The following is a 21,920-nucleotide window of genomic DNA, read 5'->3' on the forward strand; positions in this document are numbered from 1 at the left end:
GTTGAGCTTTTACAGTGCATAATGTGACATTTGGAATGCTTATCAACTGCATGTAAACATTAATAACCTGCACTTTTTGTCTTAAGGTTTGTTGAGCTGTTTTGTTCACTGTACTTTAACTGTGATATGGAAAAGATTGCATTCTCTGTGCTGTTTCTAATTAGGAAAGAGAATTGCTTTGATTTTGTCTCTTGTTTACTATAGCTTCTTAAAGTTAAGCCTTGTGCTACGAGTTGTTGGAGTACTCCTAGATCAGTGTTTCGTAGTAGCCAGCAGTCAGTAGTGCAAGTCAACAAAAACACAGCAAACTTAGGCAAAGTGTCCTTTCTTTGAGATGCAAGTTCTTTCATAAGGTTTTCTTTAGGGTCAGCCGCCTAAAGTGAAACCTTTCTTCCTATAGACTTCAGATTCTGCTTGGAATCCTACTGGATCGAGAAGCACATGTACTGTGCTGATGTCTTTACACTATGACAGTTAAACACAATCTTACTAGGACTTTGAATCCATTGTCTGATTTATGGTCAGTGGGTTTAAAAAGAAATCCACATGCAGATCTTTCAAGACTTAAAAAGTGGTCATAGAGAAAACTGAGTGACTGTAAAGATGCTCTTTTTGTTTAAAGCATCTCACTTTCTCTCCCCATTGACCTCCTAACCTCCCCTTCTTCTCCTGTTTCATCCTTCCCCTACATTTCCCCTCCCAGGTGCTCGGTACTTTACCAAGGTTCTATATTTCAGTGTATTATGTTAGAGTCTCTTCTTGTTTTTATTTTACTAGTAGGTAGCCCAGTTTGTGCTGAAAAAAAAAGGGGGGGGTATATTTGACCATATGTGTTATTCATAGAAGACAGTATGATCAAATGTGCCAAAAACAAGCAAACAGAACTTAATTCATGACAAGTATGCCTTATTTTTATTGATCTGCTTTGTCTTACAATTAAGGTCCAAGAGCTTGGTTAAACTATGTTATTTGCCTAAGTAAAAAAAGAAAACTTGAAATGCATTGAGATATTGATGTTCTTTAAAATGAGAGACACTGTCAAGTAATTGATCCAGAGATCAGCCACCAGATTTGAAGAGTGCCTGTGTGTGTGTGTGTGTGTGTGTGTGTGTGTGTGTGTGTGTGTGGTGGTGATGGTGATGGTGATGGTGATGGTGGTAGTGCTGATGGTATTTGTGGGTTTTTCTCCCCTTAAATCACCAAATCTTATTTTTAAAGCTACCTTTTATTTGTGCCTCCTATTTATCATGCAGATGTTAGAAGCAGCAGTCATCCAGCCACAGAGGGAGCTAAAGTTAACTAACCAGAACTGTAGAAATCATCATACATGCCTTTGACAACAAAGGAAGTTCATAAGAAAGCCATGTTGGCTTTTCCTCTACTAGACACACATTGGAGGTAGATGAACATTTGCCAAATGAGAAAAAAAGACAAAGTCAGGAAAGACAAACTGTTTTCCAGCTTCTCAAAAGCCATGGAAAGTAGAAACCAAAACCAATGGGAAATTTAAAAAACCTTGAAAGTCTCACTTTCTAGTCCCATGCAGGGGTTAAAATTTGACTCAAAATGGAAAGTCTGTCAATTTTTGTTTTCAGGCCTTTACATCTAAAGATGGATAACTATTTCAGTTTGATTTTTTTTTTTTTTCAGGTAATAGAGAAAGCTGCTAGTGATTTTAACCCCTGCTGAAAGGAGACAGATAATTTCATTTGGGAGCAAATACTTATTGCCTTGAGAAACAGCACTATAATAGTCTATGTTCATTAGTCATAGAATAACCTTTATCCCTTTCAAGCTATGCAAATTATTAAATAAGTGTAAATTAGAATTCAATTAAAGAGTTGATTATATTGCAATCAGATGGCATTCACTAACTTAACTGAAGCATATACAAATAAAATCTAATAATTTAAGAGTTTTTTTTTAATGCTGACATAAATATAATTTAGCTACCTAATGCTGAATACTATTAACATTGTATGATAGGTCTGGGAAGACTGCCTCCTTTTTTTGAAGAGAGAGATTAAGAATTTTTATAATTGTTTTTCATCAAATTTTAATATTTTTGTCAAGTTTTTAGGTATTTAATTTGTAAAACAGTTTGCTTTGTACTGGCATACAGATATTAGGGTATTGATTTTAAACTTTTTGAAGCCAAGTGATCAAGTACATTTGTAATAAAAATCAATGGATCTCTATCAGTTGTACTCACTGTTTTCATTTCTTGTTATTATCAATGTAGGAATTTGTACCTTTTTCTGCAGGAGAATGGAGCTAAATTTGGGTGGAAGGGGGTGGGGAAGACAAGTCTATTGAGAATAAATAACCTGGGTGGATTTGGTGGCCCAAGCACTTCATAGCATAGTAAGATTTAGTGTGTTAGAAAAGATGTAAATTCTTCTTCTTCTTCTTCTTCTTCTTCTTCTTCTTCTTCTTCTTCTTCTTCTTCTTCTTCTTCTTCCTGGTTTTTTTAAATGGAACTTAATGTTTGGAGAAGCTATCTCTGTTTTGTTTTTGCGCTTTAAAATTTTGTGTTTTGGCAATGTTGAAACTTTTTAAACACATTTTTCTCTCATGACATTTTGGGATATTCGGCCAGCCATGGTGACCCCACCATGGGCATGGAATTATTTTTGTCTTTACATGGCTTACCCTCTCTTCTCCAGTATTTTCATTAGGTTTTTTTTTTTTATTCTTCGTGTTATACACTCATATTTCCAGATGATTTTAGAATGGGCTTCCTGAAATTACTCGGGTAGCTTTCATAACTCCAGTTTTTTTAAATACATAAGTGTACTTTTAGTATTTTATTCCCCATAAAAACAGATAGGAAGTCATTTTTCTCCTTTTTTGTTGTTTCTTGGATATCAGGATAAGATTTTGTTTACTATGTGAAAGAAAGCTAAGACAAGGGCATCTTGAGCACTTTAGATTTGAAACAGTGGGTGATTACTGAGTATAACATTCGTGGTTGTTATCTCTAAATTTGAATATCAGTAATTCAGAGGGAGCTCATGTTTTGTCATGAGAATAAACTAAGGGAGAGATCTTTTTAATTGCTTAAGCAAATTTACCAGTTTTATAAGTTTGTTTTAAACTTTTATCAAATTTCAAAACATGGTTGAAACATTGTAAGCCAAATTTAGGCCATTCATAGTAACGTACTCTGTAAAACTAAAGTGATCACTACTTAAGATGACTGTTTATCCAGCAGCATTAATCACCACAGCTCTGCAGAGTTTGCAGTGCATTTTTTAAGAAAAGCTGATTTAAAGATTTATGAAGCTATTCGATCCTAAAACCAAACCTAAATTTAAGGCCTAGGCCATCCAACTAGCTCTTTTTGAGCAGAAATTTCATTATTATGGGCTGTGTAATGGTGATCTAAACTAGCATTAGTTAGAACTTCAAGATTCAAGAGCAACCAAATGAAATAAGAAATGTGGCTGGCTCTAAGCTGTTTGCCATCTTCCATCTACAAACTGAGTACCAGGTTTTGATATTAAAGGATCTAGGCATCTTACGTCTTCGGAAAAGTGGACTGTGGAAAGTGGCCTCTTGTTGACGTTTTTCTTGTAAGAACTGTATAGTTATTCCTCCATTTCTGCCTTCATGTTAGGTTTTGTGTCTCCTTCCATTACATCCGGTATCTCCTCCCTCCTTCCCTCTTTCCCTCCCTTCCTTCTGTTGTCTAGCTTTTGTGGAAAATTGTCTTGTTAATAGGTGTAGAAATGTGGTGGTGATCTTTTGTGTAAAATAAAACTACTTTTTACAGGCCAGAAACATTTTATTCTTGGAATCATAATATTTTTGTGCTTCCATGAATACATACTTCATTTTTATTATTAATTTGCATATTTTTTAGCATTTCATGGGGGGAAAATTAAACTAATGAGTTTTAATTTTCTTGGTTTAGGTTCCACTTTAGTAATTCAGAAGGCCTGTAAGGTTAAAGATCACACTCTTGTGTTTTGTAATTGTGATATTCTTGCTGGTATATATTTTGGTCTAAGATGTCTTAATGCAAAAGGCTTCTAGGAGGATTTAAGAGGCAGTTAAAAGTTACTAGACAGGTGACATCTACTCACTTGACTAGCTCAAACTGTAATAACAATCAGGTAATGATTTAGCTCATTGACATTATGTCAAACTCTGCTGAAATGGACTGACAGCTGGCAGTGCAGTTAGTTGTTGGTAGCTCTTGACCTCCCTGCCAAGAAAGTCTGACACTTTGGCTCCTCCATTCTCCTTTTTTTATGATCCTAGTCATGGCACCCAAGCATCCCTCCTTCAGAAGAAGTGATGACTCTTTCCTTTGAACATAGCTAACTGATGATCAAGAAAGATTTCTGTATTTTGAGGTAATTTGGTCTTTTTTTCTTCTTCTTCTTCCTGACTGCTGTTTTCCCCATAGTCTTAACTTGGCAATTTGAAGAGCATCTAAATGAGTGCTTGTTAGGAAATCTGTGAAATGAAGAATGTAAGAAGCATGTGTTTAAGTTACTGAGAACTGAGACTCACTGGTGTGGAAATTGGAGAGCAGAAAGGGTAAAGCTGTTTGTTTGTGAATGGGGGTGTGAGAGAGAAAGGAGAGAATGATTGGAAGTCAAGTAGCAGGGATTTTTATTGGCAGTAGGAAGAAGTACTAAGATGAACTCTGAATGATAGTTGTTGACTAAGAAAATGAGGTTGAGCTTCACTAAGGAGCTGTCAGTGTGTCCATTGTCAGCTAAGAGAAAACTGTCCGTCTGTAGCTAGTTGTGGTGATGATGATGATAGGCTCTACAAATCTGTTTTGATGTGTATGATGATGGTTTGAGGGTTTATAGTATGTCTGCTCCTCTGAATAAATTCAGGTAGCACAATTGTGAAATGGCAGCTTTTCTGGTCAAGGCAAATTGGTGTTAGGAACTTACTATTTTGGGAAAGAAAAAAAACAGTTCAACCTTTTTCATTTTCCATTTTTAAGTTGTCAGTGACATTTATCATATACTATTATCTTGGACTCTTGACACAGTGTAGCTTATGTTTGCAATTCAAGATTATCCTTCTAGTCCACAAGATCGACACCCAAAGGTCTTTCTTTTACAGACTCTTTAGCCTTTGGTCCACATACATTTTTTGGAAGATAGTAAAGCAGATACAATCACTGAATTGCTATTTTAAGTATCTTTTCTATTTCCTTTACATTTGTAGTCCTATCAACCATCTAACATTGTGGCTCTTAAGAAGCCCTTGTCTAGAATTAGACAACATATCCCCTGAACTCGTGTTTCTGTTTGTTTTCCTACTTTAAAATTGTAGAATTCCCTAAAGATAGTGTAGACGGGTGTTAATTATAATTTAATGTATCTCCCAGGTTCTTGTTCTGTGTAAGGTGAGTTGACAATGATTAGTTATCTATTCTGTAATCCCAGAAGTGTTTTAAATTATTTAAGGTAAATATTTGTTTTTAAAGTTAATAGTTCAGATTCAGATTGACTGTAAAATTACTATGGGTTTATTCCAGGTAATTTTGACACATTACTTTCAAGTTTCATTTTAATCAGATCCCTATACATTCCTGCAATAATTTGTTTTTAAAATAGTCAAAAGGAAGTTTTGATCTATACTTGGAAGGAATTTTTCCTTTTCTCAAGTGTCAAGTTCATTAACAGTAGTGGGATTATTTTTACATAGCTTATTTTGCAGAGTTGGCACTTAGTATAATTTTCACATTTTATTGTGTGTCAGATTTTAAATTATAGTTAACATACTATAGTTTAAGTCTGTGCAGAGCCTTCTTAAATAGCTCCTCCCTTAGGAATTGTTTAAAGGAAGTGAAGAACCAGTGCTTTAAATGACTGAGACAAGTCTGAGAGGTTTCCTTGAGTCTAGGCAATGGAGATAAATGATAGCCCATTTCTATGCTGCATACAGTTTTTAGGGTTTGATAATAATGTAGAAAAGTGCAAAAGCAGAAAAGACTCTGTAAAGTGGCCTATAAATTTATAGTTTTCATTATTGCACTATTTATCTTTGCACTTGATTTTTTTGGAAATTAAAGACTAGTCACTTTCACTTTTGTTTCTAGTCTTTTCTAATTTCTTGCAAAAATTGTTTTCAATATCCCACCCAAAGTTAAACTCATATGCAATTACATATGCTTTATAAGGCCAAGAAAATATTTGTTAATGTTATCTATGTAACAGTAAGATTTGTTTTGATAAAATTTTTAATATAAATCTTTTATTTGCCAATAAAATTCTTTATGAATGTGAGCTTTATTAAACTGTTTAAGAAAAGTAAAAGCTTAGAATAGGAAATATGTCTATGTATATGAAATTGTGTCTTTGAGATCCAACTTCCGAGCCTGGTATGGCCTGGCTTTGGAGTGTTGATATGTTTCATTTAGCAAATGATATGAGTCTTACTGGGCACATGCTTAAGAAACTGGAAGTAAAATAGATGACAGTTCCCTCTTTTGTGTAGCTTTCCATAAAGGTCATATAGTTTCTTCGTGGTTTGTGTCACATAACTGGTATTAAATTACATGAAGTGACTGTTCCTTTTGAGAATTTAAGATTGACTTACTTTTTGAGAGATGGGGACAGCAAAGGATATGAGACTTTGATTTAACCAGAGGCAGTCTTAGCTTTCTTGATGTGCTCTGCACAGAGAACAAAGAGTGTACCTGTGAAATGTGTGATGCTGTATTCAGAACTGCAAAAAAAAGAAACATTGAATTTTCTCAATGGAACAGAGAGATGTATTTTTGGCTGGAATTGTTTTTATAAGTTACTTAGTGATCTCATTTTCTATTTCTTTCCCTGTAGCTTTTTACACACCTCACACTTAAAACCAGCAAGTAAGAGGCCTCTTTTCAGATCTGGTTATTCTGAATGTGTTCTGGATAGGGATGTTGATCGTGACATGTTCTTCCCATGTTCTGCTGGTCATTGTGGTTCATACTGTTTGCAGATTCTGTTAATTCAGTGATATATTTGAAATGAGAATGTTGTCTACATCATGGTCTGAATGTATGTGGCTAGATTCCATTGTGGAGCCTGTAGCTTTGTTTTTAATTTAAGTAGAAAGTTTAACCATAGTCCAGATTTTAAGGTTATGTATAGGAATTGTGCCAGGTAGTTGTCTAAATATGGACCAATTTTGGAAATGAAAGTTAATGAATATGGATTTGACTCAAGATAATTCTGTATGCAAAACCACAAGTTAAAGGCTCACATCATTAGAGTTACCTACATTTGATGGCCTTAGCTCTTTAAATGTGGATGACATTCAGCATTATATCTGTGAATTTCCTTAGGAAAAGAAAAGATTCAGTCTTTATACCTTTTCTTGGAGGCTAAATTTACTGCATATGGAAGTGAGAAAATTGTAGCAAGTGGCTTTATTTTTTAGTGGAGTTTAACTAGCTTAATTCCTTTTCCTACTTTGAAGCACTTATTTCCCAAATATGAATAAAGGGAAAGATCAGCAACCCCAGGCCATTTTTGTTGTCTGCCTCCATTTCTTAATCCTATTATACAATAAATTACGGGTATCCCTCTTAAGTCCCTGTAATGCTTTTTTTGGGGGGGGTCGCAGATACCTTTGAAAAATCTGATAAAAGTGATGGACCCTCTCCCCAGAAAAAAATGCACGTAATACAGATAATTTTGCTACAACCTCAGGGTCATCACTTATCTTCTGAAATCCAAGTTAGGAATTTTTGCTCTGAGCAAACTGTATAGAAAATTGTAATGCAAATTAATTGATAAAATTAGAAGCTATTGGCTTAAAACATTTCAGATTGGATTATTATCACATGGTGGCCCCTACTAGCGAAATGTGATATTGCAACTAGCTTTGTTAGACTCTATAACATCCAGATAGAAGGGGAAGAGAAGTAAAGTTCTGAGAGCTATTTATAAGGAGTCAGGTTATCTCCAGATAAGGGAGCCATTCCTGGTTCAAGGTAGGGGTCCAGATGCCTGACAACTTTTGCAGGGTAGAGTTTGATTAAACCACAATGCTCAGGATGCCAAGGGGTTAGCCATTATCTTAACCCCTTCCTCACCAAAAGATTTTAGTTTTGTCTGTTGGGAAAAAAGATGGCACTAGAGAAAAATAAGTTGCCTTACAACTTTGCTGGAACACATCAGTTTGGTGAAGTATGGGACACTAGTATTATTTTTGAGAAGGTGCATAAAACCAAAGTAAATTATTCTCTATGTAGAACATTATTTACTAGTAACATTTGTTTGGGTGTATTAGCTTTGACAATTTTTACCAGTAAATACTGAGTTTATTTAAAACTGGGTGTCCAGTTTACATATAGGATAGTTGATATATCCATCTTTTCCCCATGTAAAGAATAGTCTAAAAGATTTATGCATACTTTTTACTTTTCTCTCTTGATACCATGGGGTGGGGGTGGGGGAGGACTTTGACTCAACAACTGACAAATGTCTTCAAATTCAGAAATCAAGAAGCAGCACTTTAAGTGTAACTCCACGCCATTTTAGTGCATGTATTAGTTTAAAGATGATTTTTGGTGCATGCCTTTGGGCTTATTCAAAAGTGTACAATAGAAAAGTGTATTTCCTTTCTTAGAAAGGAGATGTTTTTCTACTTTGCAACATGTGATTACAAAAATCTTCCTCTGTGGGAAGATTAACCATGTATTGAACTACTGAAAAGTATATATTTTTAGATATACAGAAGGAATCTACACGGGGCAGCGTTCAGACCTATATAGAAGTCATAGCATTCTGTATAGGACCAAAAGGAAGTAATATTCAACACTTAAACAGACTTTGTTGGGTAGAAATACCTTTCGATCTTGCATTGACTTCCAAAAAGAAAATGCCGCAGAAGTTTGCTGAAACTTTTGTTTGAATTTTCTCTGTCAGTGTATTTAGCCCAAATGCAACAGCTTTGGGTTAGCACAATGTAAGAATCAAAACACAAAACTAAATAGTTCAGTCTGGTTTGCCAATCCAGCTTGACTGAAATAAGTAACCAATCACTTGCAAACTGAAAAACTGTCCAACTCCTCTAAGGTTTTGACAAAATAACCTTGGCTGACGTGGGAACACTCCTACTTTGAATTCTGACCTGACAGTGAAGATTCATGCTTGACATGATTTCAAACCTGACAGTGTCTGTTTAAGGAGTCATGGTACAGTTTGCTAATTCAATCCCAGATACCTGTTGATTACCTGTAAGATCTAGAGTCCAAAGTAGCCAGCAGCCGTATCCCTGAGTGCTCTGTGCCCATCAGATATTGTGAAGTAAGCAGAATTGGGACGGGTCACAGCTCTGAGGATTGACCTCAGGTGCTGTAGACAGCCCCAGATTCAAGAATTGTATCTGCTTCCTTGGGAGTCATCACTGAACTAATGTCCCACACTGCATTACTTACTGTAGATGCTCTCCAAGAGGAGGCCCAGAGCACACATCCTAATTGTTTGTGGTACTCAGAGAGGGGGTGCTAACTCTGATGCCCTGGCCAAATTCCAGTTTAGGGATGTGGGTCTTCTTGTCATTCTAATTGGAAATGTGCATCACTTCCCATTTCTCCTATTGCTCTCAGTACAAACTACACAAGTCTGTTCCTTTGCCCCAATCCCAAGTCTCCAAGATACTGGTATTATATGGGCCAAGTTCATGCCTTATCTTAATGCACAAGAGTTGAAGAGTGAGTGAGCTTGATATCATCAGGATGCCCTGTACTTGGAGGGTGGACTCTTGTGATGCTTGGGAATGAAACCAGCCCTCTTTCAGCATATGTTAGGAAATATGCGCTGGTTGGAAGCTTCCAGCCATAAGGAATGAGCTGAAACCAGTTTCCCCTCTTTTCTTATAGCATGATAAGAAAGTCTGTTGGGTTTTCAGCAGTTGGGGAAGGCCGGAGTTCTGCAGCTTTAATCTGGGTAACTAAGGTTGTTTTAATCTGGGTAACTAGCTGGTTTAATATGGATAACTAAGGCTGGTTTGAGCAAGACTTTGGTAAATTAACTGGGTTCTCAGATGCCACAGACTCCGTGATAAGTCACCATTATTTTCAATGGCTGTGATGGAGTCCCCCTGTAGCCGTTACTTTAAGATTACATGCAGAGTTGCTTTATTTTGAGCTTTTTGTGTACACACAATCCCAAACTGGAAAAACTTAAAAAGGAATCCTGCTGTGAAAGGTATATATTACTCTAGATTTTTCTTACTGTAAATATTGTAAGATTGTAATACTGTCGATATTTTATTAACCAACAAATGTTAATCTATGTGAAATCAGACTTATTTTAAATGTGCTTCTTATTTACTGTGTGTGGTCCCTGTTGCTGACAGTATTAAGTTATATTCTGATGTAAGATTAACTTTATTAAAGAATGTAAACATTAATGTTTCCTTATGGGAAAACAAATAAAGTATAAAGAAGACAATTCTTTTCATTGAAATATACTGTGTATTTACACTTGCTAGACCCAGCACCACTTATAAACTTAGTCACTGTCCAGTTTCAGTTAACACAGCTGACACGATTGTGCTCCACTTGAAAGTCTAAGCCTTGGTGTTGTTGGAATAGAAACAGTTTGTATTTGTCTGCTGTGAATCATCTTGAAATTTCTAATCAAGTTTGTAAAATTTTTATAGTAAAAGTTTTAATGACGATTTAAAAAATTACCTTCTCTAAAGAATGGTCAAAACAATATCCTTTCAGAAATAGAGTTGCTCTTTACTATCTTTCCAAAATGACTTTGGTTAAATGGACCAGGTGTATATTAGTTAAAATCTAGGGCTAAGTTCTTGATATTCTTTGAGTTTACAAGTTAATCCTTATTGGAGTTGTGCCAATATACAATAGAATATCATTAATTTGCACTGTTTGGGGACCCCATTTAAAAATGCTGAATTTTGCCAACTAAAAAGTAAGCAAATGCAATTTTAAAAGTAAATTTGAGCATTCTGTGTTAAATATGTGCAGTTATTATCATATGAAGAAGCGCAGTGTGTTGGGCTGTACTATAACCATATTTGCTGTCATGTTCTCCCATCTCAGTGCTGGGAACTCACCATGTGGAAACCAAGCAACCGTGTTGTGCATCAGCCGGCTTGAGTTTGTTCAATATCAAAGCTGAAGCTAGCGAGGTCTGCTGTACTGCTTATTGAAGTATTGTGATTCTTTTAGGCATTGATTCTTACAAAATATATACTGTAACAGTATACTTTGTACAGATTTAAATTTTATTTGAAAAATGAAATAAAGTAGGCAAAAAATAAAGATGTTTATTTTTCATGTGACTACATAAACAGATCATCAGTCTTTTGTTTCAATGCTTTTGTGGGAGAGGGATCTGGGTGGCCTGTTTGTTTTGTTTCGGTTTGGTTTTTGGTCAATGGAGACATCTCCAGGACTTTGTAGCAGGTGGACATTTGCCTGCAAATCATCATTAATTGTTGCAGGTATTAAATGTATATTCTCACATGGGAAAACCCCATTTTCTATTTTACTTTAAAACATTTCTTTATAAGATTATTTTGTGAATAGACTTCCTCTGTGGCTTCTTGGGTCAACTTTTAATAAATTATCTGGCAGTGTGATAGTTAACCATGCTGCTGCCCTGAAAAGAAGAGAGAACTTGCCCATGAATCCTGCTCATTTCCTGGGAAAACCTTTTTTTGTTCCTGTCATCTTGTGTTTGAAGTTGGTTTGGAGAAGTGTACAAGAGTCCGTGATGTAAGATGAAGAGTAAGGTCCTTTTTAAACTGCTTTTTTTGTGGAATCGAATAGCAGAGAGAAACGAAGCCACAAAAACATAGCACAGGAGTGAATCTTCAGGACACTTCCATTGGAACATTCTAGAACAGTGGTTCTCAACCTTCCTAATGCTGCAGCCCTTTAGTACAGTCTGTCATGTTGTGGTGACCCCCAACCGTAAAATTATTTTATTGCCTCTTTATAACTGTAATTTTGCTGCTGTTATTTATGCATCATAATGTAAATATCTGATAAGTTGACCCCCCCCAAGGGGGTCATGACCCACAGGTTAAGAACCACTGTTCTAGAAGGTTAGATTAGCTAACTGAGGAGAACCACCTCAGTTTTGACTTCTGAGTAAAATTCTTTAAAAAACAAGCAAACAAAGACTTCAGGAGCCTTATGGGTATATCTCCTTGGCTTTAGGAAGTAGAGTGTGAAGTTTTATTTGTGCCTTTTGCTTTTTATCATTATTTTAATATTTTCACATACCTTCAAGCAAGATCAGAGGACGAGTTAGAACAAGAAGTTCTCCGAGTTAGTTGTTCCTGGTAGAAATCACACTGTGTGTAATCCTCTCAGTGATGGGCTGTGTTTTAAAGACTTATGCATGACCATAGACTATTCCAGTTCACAGCTCCAGGCTTCTCTGGGTGAGTCCCAAGGAAATTCGCTGTTCACTCTTTTCTTAACAAAATGTAGAGAAGACGAGTTGGAATAAGTTCCACAAGTGACAGCCACAACTCTGATAAAAATAATGAAACTATCAGAATCTAAAGCTGAGGGTGCCACTATTTGGGAAAGATAGGTGGGGTACCTAAGAAGTGTGTGTGTGTGTGTGTGTGTGTGTGTGTGTCTGTGTGTGTGTGTGTGTGTGTGTGTGTGTCTGTGTCTGTGTCTGTGTCTGTGTGTGTGTCTGTGTGTGTGTGTGTGTCTGTGTCTGTGTCTGTGTGTGTGTCTGTGTGTGTGTGTGTGTGTCTGTGTGTAGTCCTGAGGACCAAACCTGGGGCCTTTCATAAGCTAAGTGAGCATTCACCACTAAGCTATATCCCAGCCCTTTTAAAAAAATGTTTTGAGGTAAGGCCTCACTAAATTGTCCATATTAAGCTTGAACTCACCCCATAGCACAGACAGACCTTCAACTTTTGATCCTCTGCCTGGGTCTCCTGAGTAGTTGGGATTATAGTCTTGTGTCACCAGACCTGGCTTAGAAACTAGTTTCCTCTAGTGCTACGGTGCCTGTGGCTTCTAGGGGATACACAGAAAATGGGCGGGTGCTTTCAAGAGTAGATGCCCCTCTCTCCTCAAGAGTGGGATCAGGTAAAATCCCTGGATCCTTTTCTAAGAGGAGCAGGAACTTCTAGTGAAGACTGTAGGCAGAACCTGCTCCCTGGAAGTACGTGGAGTGAAAAGCCAGAAGTCAGGAAGAGCAAGAACCCGAGGTAAGGTCCTACAGCAGGGTTGAGCTCCCAGACTTGATATAGGTATGAACTGCAAGTCAAGGCCTAGATGGCTCGGAAACATCTTAAGAAAAGAACCTAGAATAATGTAGTAAAATTGGCAATCTTTTCCCACTACCTCCTTGCAGTGGCTGTGAATTTTTATTTAACCATATGACATATAACTTGCTTTGGTTCTTTTGCATGATTTATTTATTTATTTAGCAATCTATTTGTTCTTAGTTCCATTAACAGTTGGTTTCTAAGCAGTAAGACCCCTACACACACACACACACACACACACACACACACACACACACACCACACACCTACTAGCATTTGGGTACTGGGATATGACAGGACTTTTTGATCTAGGGTACTGGGTTTTAGAGTTTCTGCTCATTAAGGATCAAAGGGAAGAAATCCCTCTGTAGCATCTGACTGCCAATTCTGCTGGGGTTTACACACCTCCACTACTATCACTTCCGCACCTCCTCCACACTTTGAGAACTTCAGGAGCTGTATATTTCCCCTGAAAATGGGTTCCACCTTAATATTGCAAATCTCCAAGTGTTCCCAATAGCATTAGTATAGTTTTCCTACCAATGTTAATTTTAATCTCTTTGGTTTGTTCACATCCGACTGTGTCTACTTAGCTTGTCAGTGAGAAATGTCACAAAAGAGACTGAATGCTCAGTGTGTACAAGCAGGCTAGCCCTATGTTACAGCCAGCAGGGTCGTCCTGGTAAAGCTATTCTCTTAGGCAGCCTGAGATTGGGAGCAGCTCCAACCTCGCTGTCTGTCCTTTTTGTCTCTGGCAATAGCTCTGATAGTGTGTCTGTATAGTCACTGTCCTGCATTTTTCTGAGCCCCACTATCTTTTATGTTTTTAAGTACTGAATGTTTAAAGTTAGGTACTAAAGTAAGTGTCTTACCTAGGCTATTTCATTTCATTCTTACTTCAGCGCCTTTAAGGTGCAAGCACTCTTACTGCTCCCCCGCCCCCCATTTTACAGGTGAGGATACTCACTATGGCATGGGATGATTAATCTGTCCTAGGTTCCACTGTCAGAATTCCAAGTCCAGGTAGGTTGATATCAGAGCACATCTGTGGTCTCGGCTCTCTACTATAGTGCCTTCCCATGGTGGTTTTGTCTACATACCCCACTAATCTATAGATCTCTCCGATTTTGACAGTGCCTCACCTCACCTATTTAGCTAGGTAGTAAAGCCAGTGTGCTCTTTACAAAAGAGGTTCTTCTGCATAGTTCAGAACCACATTTCCTGTTCTAGACTCAGCTTGATTCATGAATGAATTCTCCCTCCCTTTCATGGAGGAAAGATTTAACTTGGAGCGGGTCTAGAGGAAGCTGGCAGATGGCCCTTCCGGGCCTCTCCGCTGCTGTTGCTTCCAGTGAGCACAGCCTGAAGCACGATTCCTCCTCTTAGCGCTCTCACCACAGTGACCTCAGCCACCGTTAGGTGAATGAGGCTCTGAATTGTCTTGTTGAATTGTGTTCCTTCTCCATTTTCCCCAGATTCTAACCACCCCCGCCCACTGACAGACACCTGTTCTTCCTTATAGCAGACCTCCAATCTGGGCCTTTGTGGATTCACATAGAAGCCCAACAGTTGTTAGTAGCAGTAAGTCTCCAGAGAGAGGCTCTGGTCTGCCCAGATTCCCAGAACCCCTTGTTCGCTAGCAGTTGGCCCAGTAATTGGATCAGCCAAAGCCAACCTCATCATTTCCCATTCAAGAGTTTTGCTTGGCTTTTTAAATTTCAGAAGGCGTTTCCCTGCATCCTCTAAAATGCTATTTCCCAGATGTTTCCTGACCTCCAAGGCGAGGTCCAGCATCTTTCTCTCCAGAGGCTTCTCCCAAAAATAAAATCTCAAATTCCTTGGGACTTAGGGGTGGTTTAGAGGGCTGTGGTGTCTGTTAGAATCTTGTCTAAAAAGGAAGATCATAATTTAAACTTAGGACCCCTATGATTTTTATATTCTTTAAATCAATGATTCTTAAATTGCAGGGCTAGATCAAGAGTATTAGTGTCCCCTCAGAAACGGCTAGCAATACAAATTCTTTTGCTTTTGTTTTTTCAAGACAGGGTTTCTCCGTGTAGCTCTGGCTCTCCTAGAACTCGCTCTGTAGACTATGCTGGCCTCGAACTCACTGAGATCCGCCTGTCTCTGCCTCCCGAGTGCTGGGATTAAAGATGTGCACCATCACCGCCCAGTGGCAATACAAATTCTTGGACCCCACTTCACATATACCAAATGACTGGAGTCCCTTCAGGTGATGTGATGCACACTAAGGCATAAGCTTACTTTTGAAGTCTTAGGTTTAAGAATATGATAAAAACTGGTACTTTCTCAGCAACTTCATAGAACCTACCCCAAGGCCCAAGTTAAGCTCTGGAACTTCAAGCTTACTCACCCCACCCCACCCTAGCTGCCACCTGCTGTCAGTACCACCATGATATGGGATGATCACATACTCTCTTCATCCATACTGCCAGATGTCGCCAAGAGTATGTGTCCCCTGCAGACAGCATGGGGTTAGGTTTGCTGATCTCTGTATGTGCAGTAATTATAATCCATTGATGATAAACTACAATGACAACAAAAATAGGGGCTGAAGAGATGGCTCAGCAGATAAGAGCACTGGCTGTTCTTCTAGAAGACCCAGGTTGGGTTCCCATATCTACATGGTGGTTCACAGTCATCTGTAACTCCACTTTCAAGGGACGTAACATCCTCTTTTTGTCTCCATGGACACCAGGCACACACAAGATGCACAGACACACATACAGGTAAAACATTCATACACAAAAAAAAGTTAATTTACAAAACAAATTTAAATGCTAAGCTGGGTATAGTGGCACATTCCTGTAATCCTAGCATGGGAAACTGCATGAGGCAGGACTGCTCATAACTGTGAGGCCAGCCTGGCTCACACAGACATTGTCTGAAAAAAATGAAAGAAAAGAAAAAAAAAAAAAAAAAAAAAAAGCATGGCCCATCAGTCCAGGAGTCTGGAGTCAGATAAGGTGACTGACCACTCGTGGAGCTGGGAGCTGAATGTTAAAGTAGAGTAGAGCTATCAAACTCACTGCAGAAAGCTGGTTAGGGCTAGGGGCAAGGTGACTGCGGCTAGAGCCTAATCAGTGGCAGGTCTTGGTCTCTCAAGAGAGAAACTCCCAAGACAAGGGCCCCTGCTTTGATTCTTCCCTAAAAGCACCTGAGCAGTCAGTGACCTGGACTGGCAGCCAGCCTGAGTGTCTTTTCCCTCCCTCCCTCCCTCCCTCCCTTCCTTCCTTCCTTCCTTCGGTTTGTTTACTTTTACTTTATATGAGTGTTTTGCCTGTACACTATCTGTGCCTGATATTTGTGGAGGTCAGAAAAGGGCATCAGATTCCCCCAAACCTGGAGTTACAACTGGTTGTAAACCACAATGTAGGTGCTGGGAATTGAACATGGGTCCTTTGGAAGAACAGCAAGTACTCTTAACAACTGAGCTATCTCTCCATACTCCATGCTAAATTTTTTTTAAGTCCTTGAACCATGACTCATGACTTAGAGCAGCCTCATTGGGGTGTAGGCAGAGTTTTTTGTCAGGACCACTGGCTCCCCAATAACCTACATGGAGACTTTTTATTAATTATAAATGCTTAGGTGATAGCTTAGGCTTGTTACTAACTAGCTCTTTCAACTTAACCCATATTTCTTATCTATGGTCTACCATTTGGCAGTACCTTTTTTCAGCATGGCATGTTCAGCTCCTGCTTCCTCTGCATCTGGCTGGTGACTCTGCCCTTCTTCATCCCCATGCTATCTTTTTATCCACAAGTCCCACCTAATCGCTACCTGCCTACTAGCTATTGGCCATTTAGCCCTTTGTTAAACCAACGAGAGGAACAGATACAGTGTACAAAATGATTGTTCCACAGCATTGGGTAAATCCTTTTCTCTATAACTGGGACCTCCTAAGGAGGTTTACTGAAAAGTGTGTCTGGCTACGGGGCTTGATTATCCTGAAATTTCTCCCAGTGGCTGGTTCTAAGAAGTGGCCAGACTTTATATGTATTTATTTATTTATTTATTTATTTATTTATTTATTTTTTTTATTTTATTTTTTTTTTTTTTTTTGGTTTTTCGAGACAGGGTTTCTCTGTGTAGCTTTGTGCCTCTCCTGGAACTCACTTGGTAGCCCAGGCTGGCCTTGAACTCACAGAGATCCGCCTGGCTCTGCCTCCCGAGTGCTGGGATTAAAGGCGTGCGCCACCATCGCCCGGCTATATGTATTTATTTTGTTGTTGGACAAGTGTAGCCTTGGCTGGCCTGGAACTCACAGAGATCCATCTGCCTCTGCCTCCTAGTGGTAAGACTAAAGGTGTGTAACCATCAGGCCCAGTAAAAAAAAAAAAAAAAAAAAAAAAAAAGGCTTAATTTTTGAACTTGCTAACTTCAAATATCTGAAGCAGAAGCTTAAATTCCCTCACAGGCCCATTTATCTTCCCATCTTAGTTCTATCTGTTACGATAAATAGCATTACCATGTACAAATTGCTTAAATCAAAACCAAAACTTGTTCTGGACTCGACTCTCCCTCCTCGTTGGCCACATCTCCTGGACCACACCATCGTCACTCTAGCTCAGTGGCTCTCAAGCTTCACACTGTCTCAGAGTCTCCTGAAGGACTTGTTAAAACACATCTGCTACAACAGCTGGAGGTGTAGGTCAGTGGTAAAGTGCCTAGCATGTGTGAGGCCTAGGCTTTGATCCCTAGCACCACAGACATACATAAACACACCACACAGATGCCACACACACACACACACACCTACACAGCACACATACACACTCCACACACACACCTACACCAGACACACACAGACTCTACACATCCCCACATAGACACATACACCACACACTTATACCACACCACACACACACACACACACACCTACACCAGACACACACAGACTCTACACATCCCCACATAGACACATACACCACACACTTATACCACACCACACACACACACACACACACACACACACATTCCACACATATACCTACACCAGACACACACTTCACACACACACTCCACACACACACCTACACTAGACACACACACACTCTACACCTCACACACACCGTACACACACACACCACTTATACACCATATACCACAGTTACACACACCCCACACGTCCTACTGGGCCTATCTTGAGTTTCTGATTCAGCAGGTCTGAAGTGAACCCTGAGAATTTTCATTTTTAGCAAGTTCTCTCTCAGGTAATGATCCTGCTAATGATCTAGGAGAACATGTTGAGAAACACTGTTCTGGCCTATCACAACACAATGACTAACAGTGTCCTGCTTTGCCCGAGACTGTCTGTTACGCCTGTCATCCCCACTTCACTATTTGTAGTACTCCTGTTCACGTGGACATGTACCCAGTTCGGATGACCAACTGTATTCATCTGTTTTCCTACCCAAATTGTCCCTACTAGTCTACTGTCGTCCTAAATCATCCCTTCTGGGCTCCTGGAGCCAGTCTTTCCCTCTTGCCTCCTGAGGTCCATTCTTGCACACCACGGCCTAAGGGAGCGTTTGGGTTTTTTTGAGACAGAGTCTCACTATATTGTCTTGGCTGTCCTGGAACTCACTCTGTAGACCAGACCCCCCACTTCTGTTCCCTACTTCCCATCCACTTAGGATGAAGTCTAACTCTACTGTCCTTACAGAGCCACCAGGACCTGGCTCTATCTAACTCTGGCTTTTTCTCTTTCCTTCCAGCCCCTTGTCAGTTTCTCTCTAGTCATGCTGGTTGCCTCCAGCTTCTTACACAGAGTGCAATGCCACCTAAGGACCTTTGCTTTGCTCTTGCCGGAATGCACTTACTTCTCCCACACCTTCCTATGGCTGGCCCCTTTCACAGGCAGGCCTCAGCTCCTGTGCTGGCTCTTCAGAGGCATCTCTTGACAACCCAAACTGAGAAGTTCCCTTCAGTCTCTCCCTCTGGACTCTACCTAGTGCTTACCACTGTTCAGATTTCCTTGCTTGTATGTTTTTATCTATTGATGGTGTAATGCTGAGAATATGATTCCCGTGCCATCCCTAGTACCCAGTCAAGGCCGGCACACAGTTCCTGGGCCTTCCTTTTGGGGAGTTGGATGCCCACTTTCTTGGAGAGCCACTAACTGAGCAAAGGGAAGACACTAGCTGTTTGAGGGACAATTTGCCCTGTTTCCAAATGCTAGCTCTTCTCCCTCCCCAAGTATCTAAAATGGAAATGAAAACAGCTTTCTAGGAATAAAGTAGAAAAGAATTGTCTTCATTTAACAGGCTGTGACGGCACAGCCTGTAATTCCAGCACTTAGGTAGACAGGCAGGAGGATCACAAATCTGAAATCATCTTCAGCTACATAGTGAGTCCAAGACCAGCCTGGGCTATATAAGACCCTGTTTCAGAAAGGAGGGTGGGTGGGTAGGAATTTCTTCCTGATTTTAAACTTGAGGTAAAAATGAGGCTGCTAGGCTCAGCTAAGTTTAAAGTAAATATAGGCTCCTTAATAATTTTAAAGCTATAGAATTGGACTCAAAAAGCAAAATCTTATATAGAGTTAAGACACAAAATTTGAAACTTGCCAGCTAGTTCTCCAAAATAAAAAAGGTAATCTCCTGAGAACCAGGTTTCTCCATGGAGGACAGGGACAGGGGACATGACCTGGAAGACCAGATCATCCTAGCAGATTTCCAAAGCCTTGGTGTGAACCCTGATCTTTGGGGAAGGAGCAGTGGAAATAGAGTTTAATGTACTAGATTTGAAATCAGACCCAGGTGCAAAGCCAGGTTCCACCCATCGTTAGCTCTGTGGCTTCACAACTCTACTTAACAGCTCCTGATCACAATTTCCTGATCTATAATGGGATACAGGGGTGCCTACCTCCTTTGGTTCTTGGTGAACTGAGGTGAAATAGCTTACTTCAAGAGCTTATAGCGCAGTGCTTGACAGAATGATGTTCAATGAATTCTGCTATCATCATTGTCCTCTTAATTTTTGTTATTGTTAGTTTTTAAAAAATTAATGGAAACAAGGGGCTGGAGAGATGGCTCAACAGTCAGGTGTGATTACTGCTCTTCTAAAGGACATGAATTCAGTTCCCAGCACCCACATCATCGAGTGGCTTGCAGCTGCCTGTAGGTCCAGCTCCAGGGTATCTGATACCCTCTTCTGGTCAGTGTTGACTATTAATTTACCTGTTGGACATCTAAGATAGCAGCTAATCAGCCCCAGAAATGGCTCTGGAATGAGGGGAACTGGATATACCATGGCCAAGAACATTCTAGTCCTGAAATATTCTAGAAATTTTACACACGGTTAGACCCACATGGACAATGTACACTTTTCTGAAAGAATGATGCTTAGTTTTCAATTAAAAAACAAAACTCTCAAAGGAAGCCACAGCTCAAGTAATTTCAGAATCACTGATCCTGCTTGACCATAGGATGACAAAATGTCTTTCAGCATGCCTGATGGTCAGGACTCTTAGCCAAAAAAGCCAGAAAACATGGTGGGTGGGGCAGCAAGGGAGGAGAGCTACTCTCCTTGGTAGGCCTTTGCTGGCTCACTGGAGCTTCTCTTATCTATATGGGAAATTGGAGATTCTTAAGCTCACTGTTCCTATTTCCTCCCAAATGTAGGTACAGTAGTAGCAGACACTGCTGTGCCTGTTGTTGCCCAAGAGTGGACTAAAGTGATGTCAGCTCCAAGGTAGGAGTTGGAGTTGGATGACTTCGTTATGTAGATATGTTTGTTGTGGTACTGGTGGGGTGTGACAGTCTCTTCACACTGTCCCCATGTGAATGCCTGGCAGAGGGTTGGTCCACAGCCGGTGTTAGCATAATAATAGAAAGGAGTTCTTTCCTTCCTTCTGGAGACAGTGACTCTAAGCTCTTGAGTCTGTTTTTTAGTTTCCTAGGAGCGAGGGCTACTCTTTACCTCACCTCTGGGACATCTTTTCGTGAGGAGTCAGATGTCTTGGTCTTAGCCGCAGCTGCATTTATTTACTCCTTATATTTCTCTTGAAGTCCTGCAATACAGCTGGGCAGCTGTGGTGGCACATGCACTTGAGAGGCAGAGGCAGACAGATCTCCGAATTCCAGGACAGCCAAGAGTTAACATAAATAGAAACTCTGTCTCAAAAATAACAACAACAACAACAACCATCATCATCATCATCATCCTACAACATACCTCTGAAAGCTAAATTGGGGCCTGAGGGATTGCCTGGTGCTTCTTGGAGTATGATCCACCATAGAGGCTATGCTCCACTTCTGGCCAGTCTTGATAACTGTCTCCATTTCTCTCAGTGCACTCAGTTCCTTGTTGTAACTCTGGTCATGTTCTGCATCTGTTCATGAAACTGCATCTACTCCCTTGCTGAGAACATCTCCCCCCGTCTCAACCCCCTAGTACAGGTATTCAACCCAGTTTACCCATTGGCATTGAATACCGTGAGATCCATAAGAGTTGAAGGTGATTGTCCTCCTAGCTGAATGAGGCAAATGCCTATGAGAAATGGGAGCTGAAGACACATAGCACAGTGCTTCCCACTCCAAGAACAGACATGATCTCCACAAAGTGCGTTCACTGGCTGGCAGAAGCCCCATGAGATATTTTTGTTGTTTTGCGAGCCTTGTCTGAGTGTTCGCTAAACACAATGTCAAGTG

General features: G+C 39.7%; 1 protein-coding gene across 1 annotated transcript; it reads left to right on the plus strand.

Moving 5' to 3' along the window:
• Positions 1-1,130: 1,130 nt before the first annotated feature.
• Positions 1,131-11,317, plus strand: Igip (IgA inducing protein). The gene has a single exon (XM_059246769.1). The coding sequence runs from the start codon at positions 10,959-10,961 to the stop codon at positions 11,118-11,120; it is 162 nt and encodes a 53-aa protein (XP_059102752.1). The 5' UTR covers positions 1,131-10,958; the 3' UTR covers positions 11,121-11,317.
• Positions 11,318-21,920: the final 10,603 nt, after the last annotated feature.

This window comes from Peromyscus eremicus, chromosome 19 (assembly GCF_949786415.1).
Source record: "Peromyscus eremicus chromosome 19, PerEre_H2_v1, whole genome shotgun sequence".
In the NCBI taxonomy this organism is placed as follows: Eukaryota; Metazoa; Chordata; class Mammalia; order Rodentia; family Cricetidae; genus Peromyscus; species Peromyscus eremicus.

What these genes read in the sequence shown, in the direction of transcription:
- Igip (XM_059246769.1), top strand. Translation starts at nt 10,959, where the DNA reads ATGTGCAGTTATTATCATATGAAGAAGCGCAGTGTGTTGGGCTGTACT.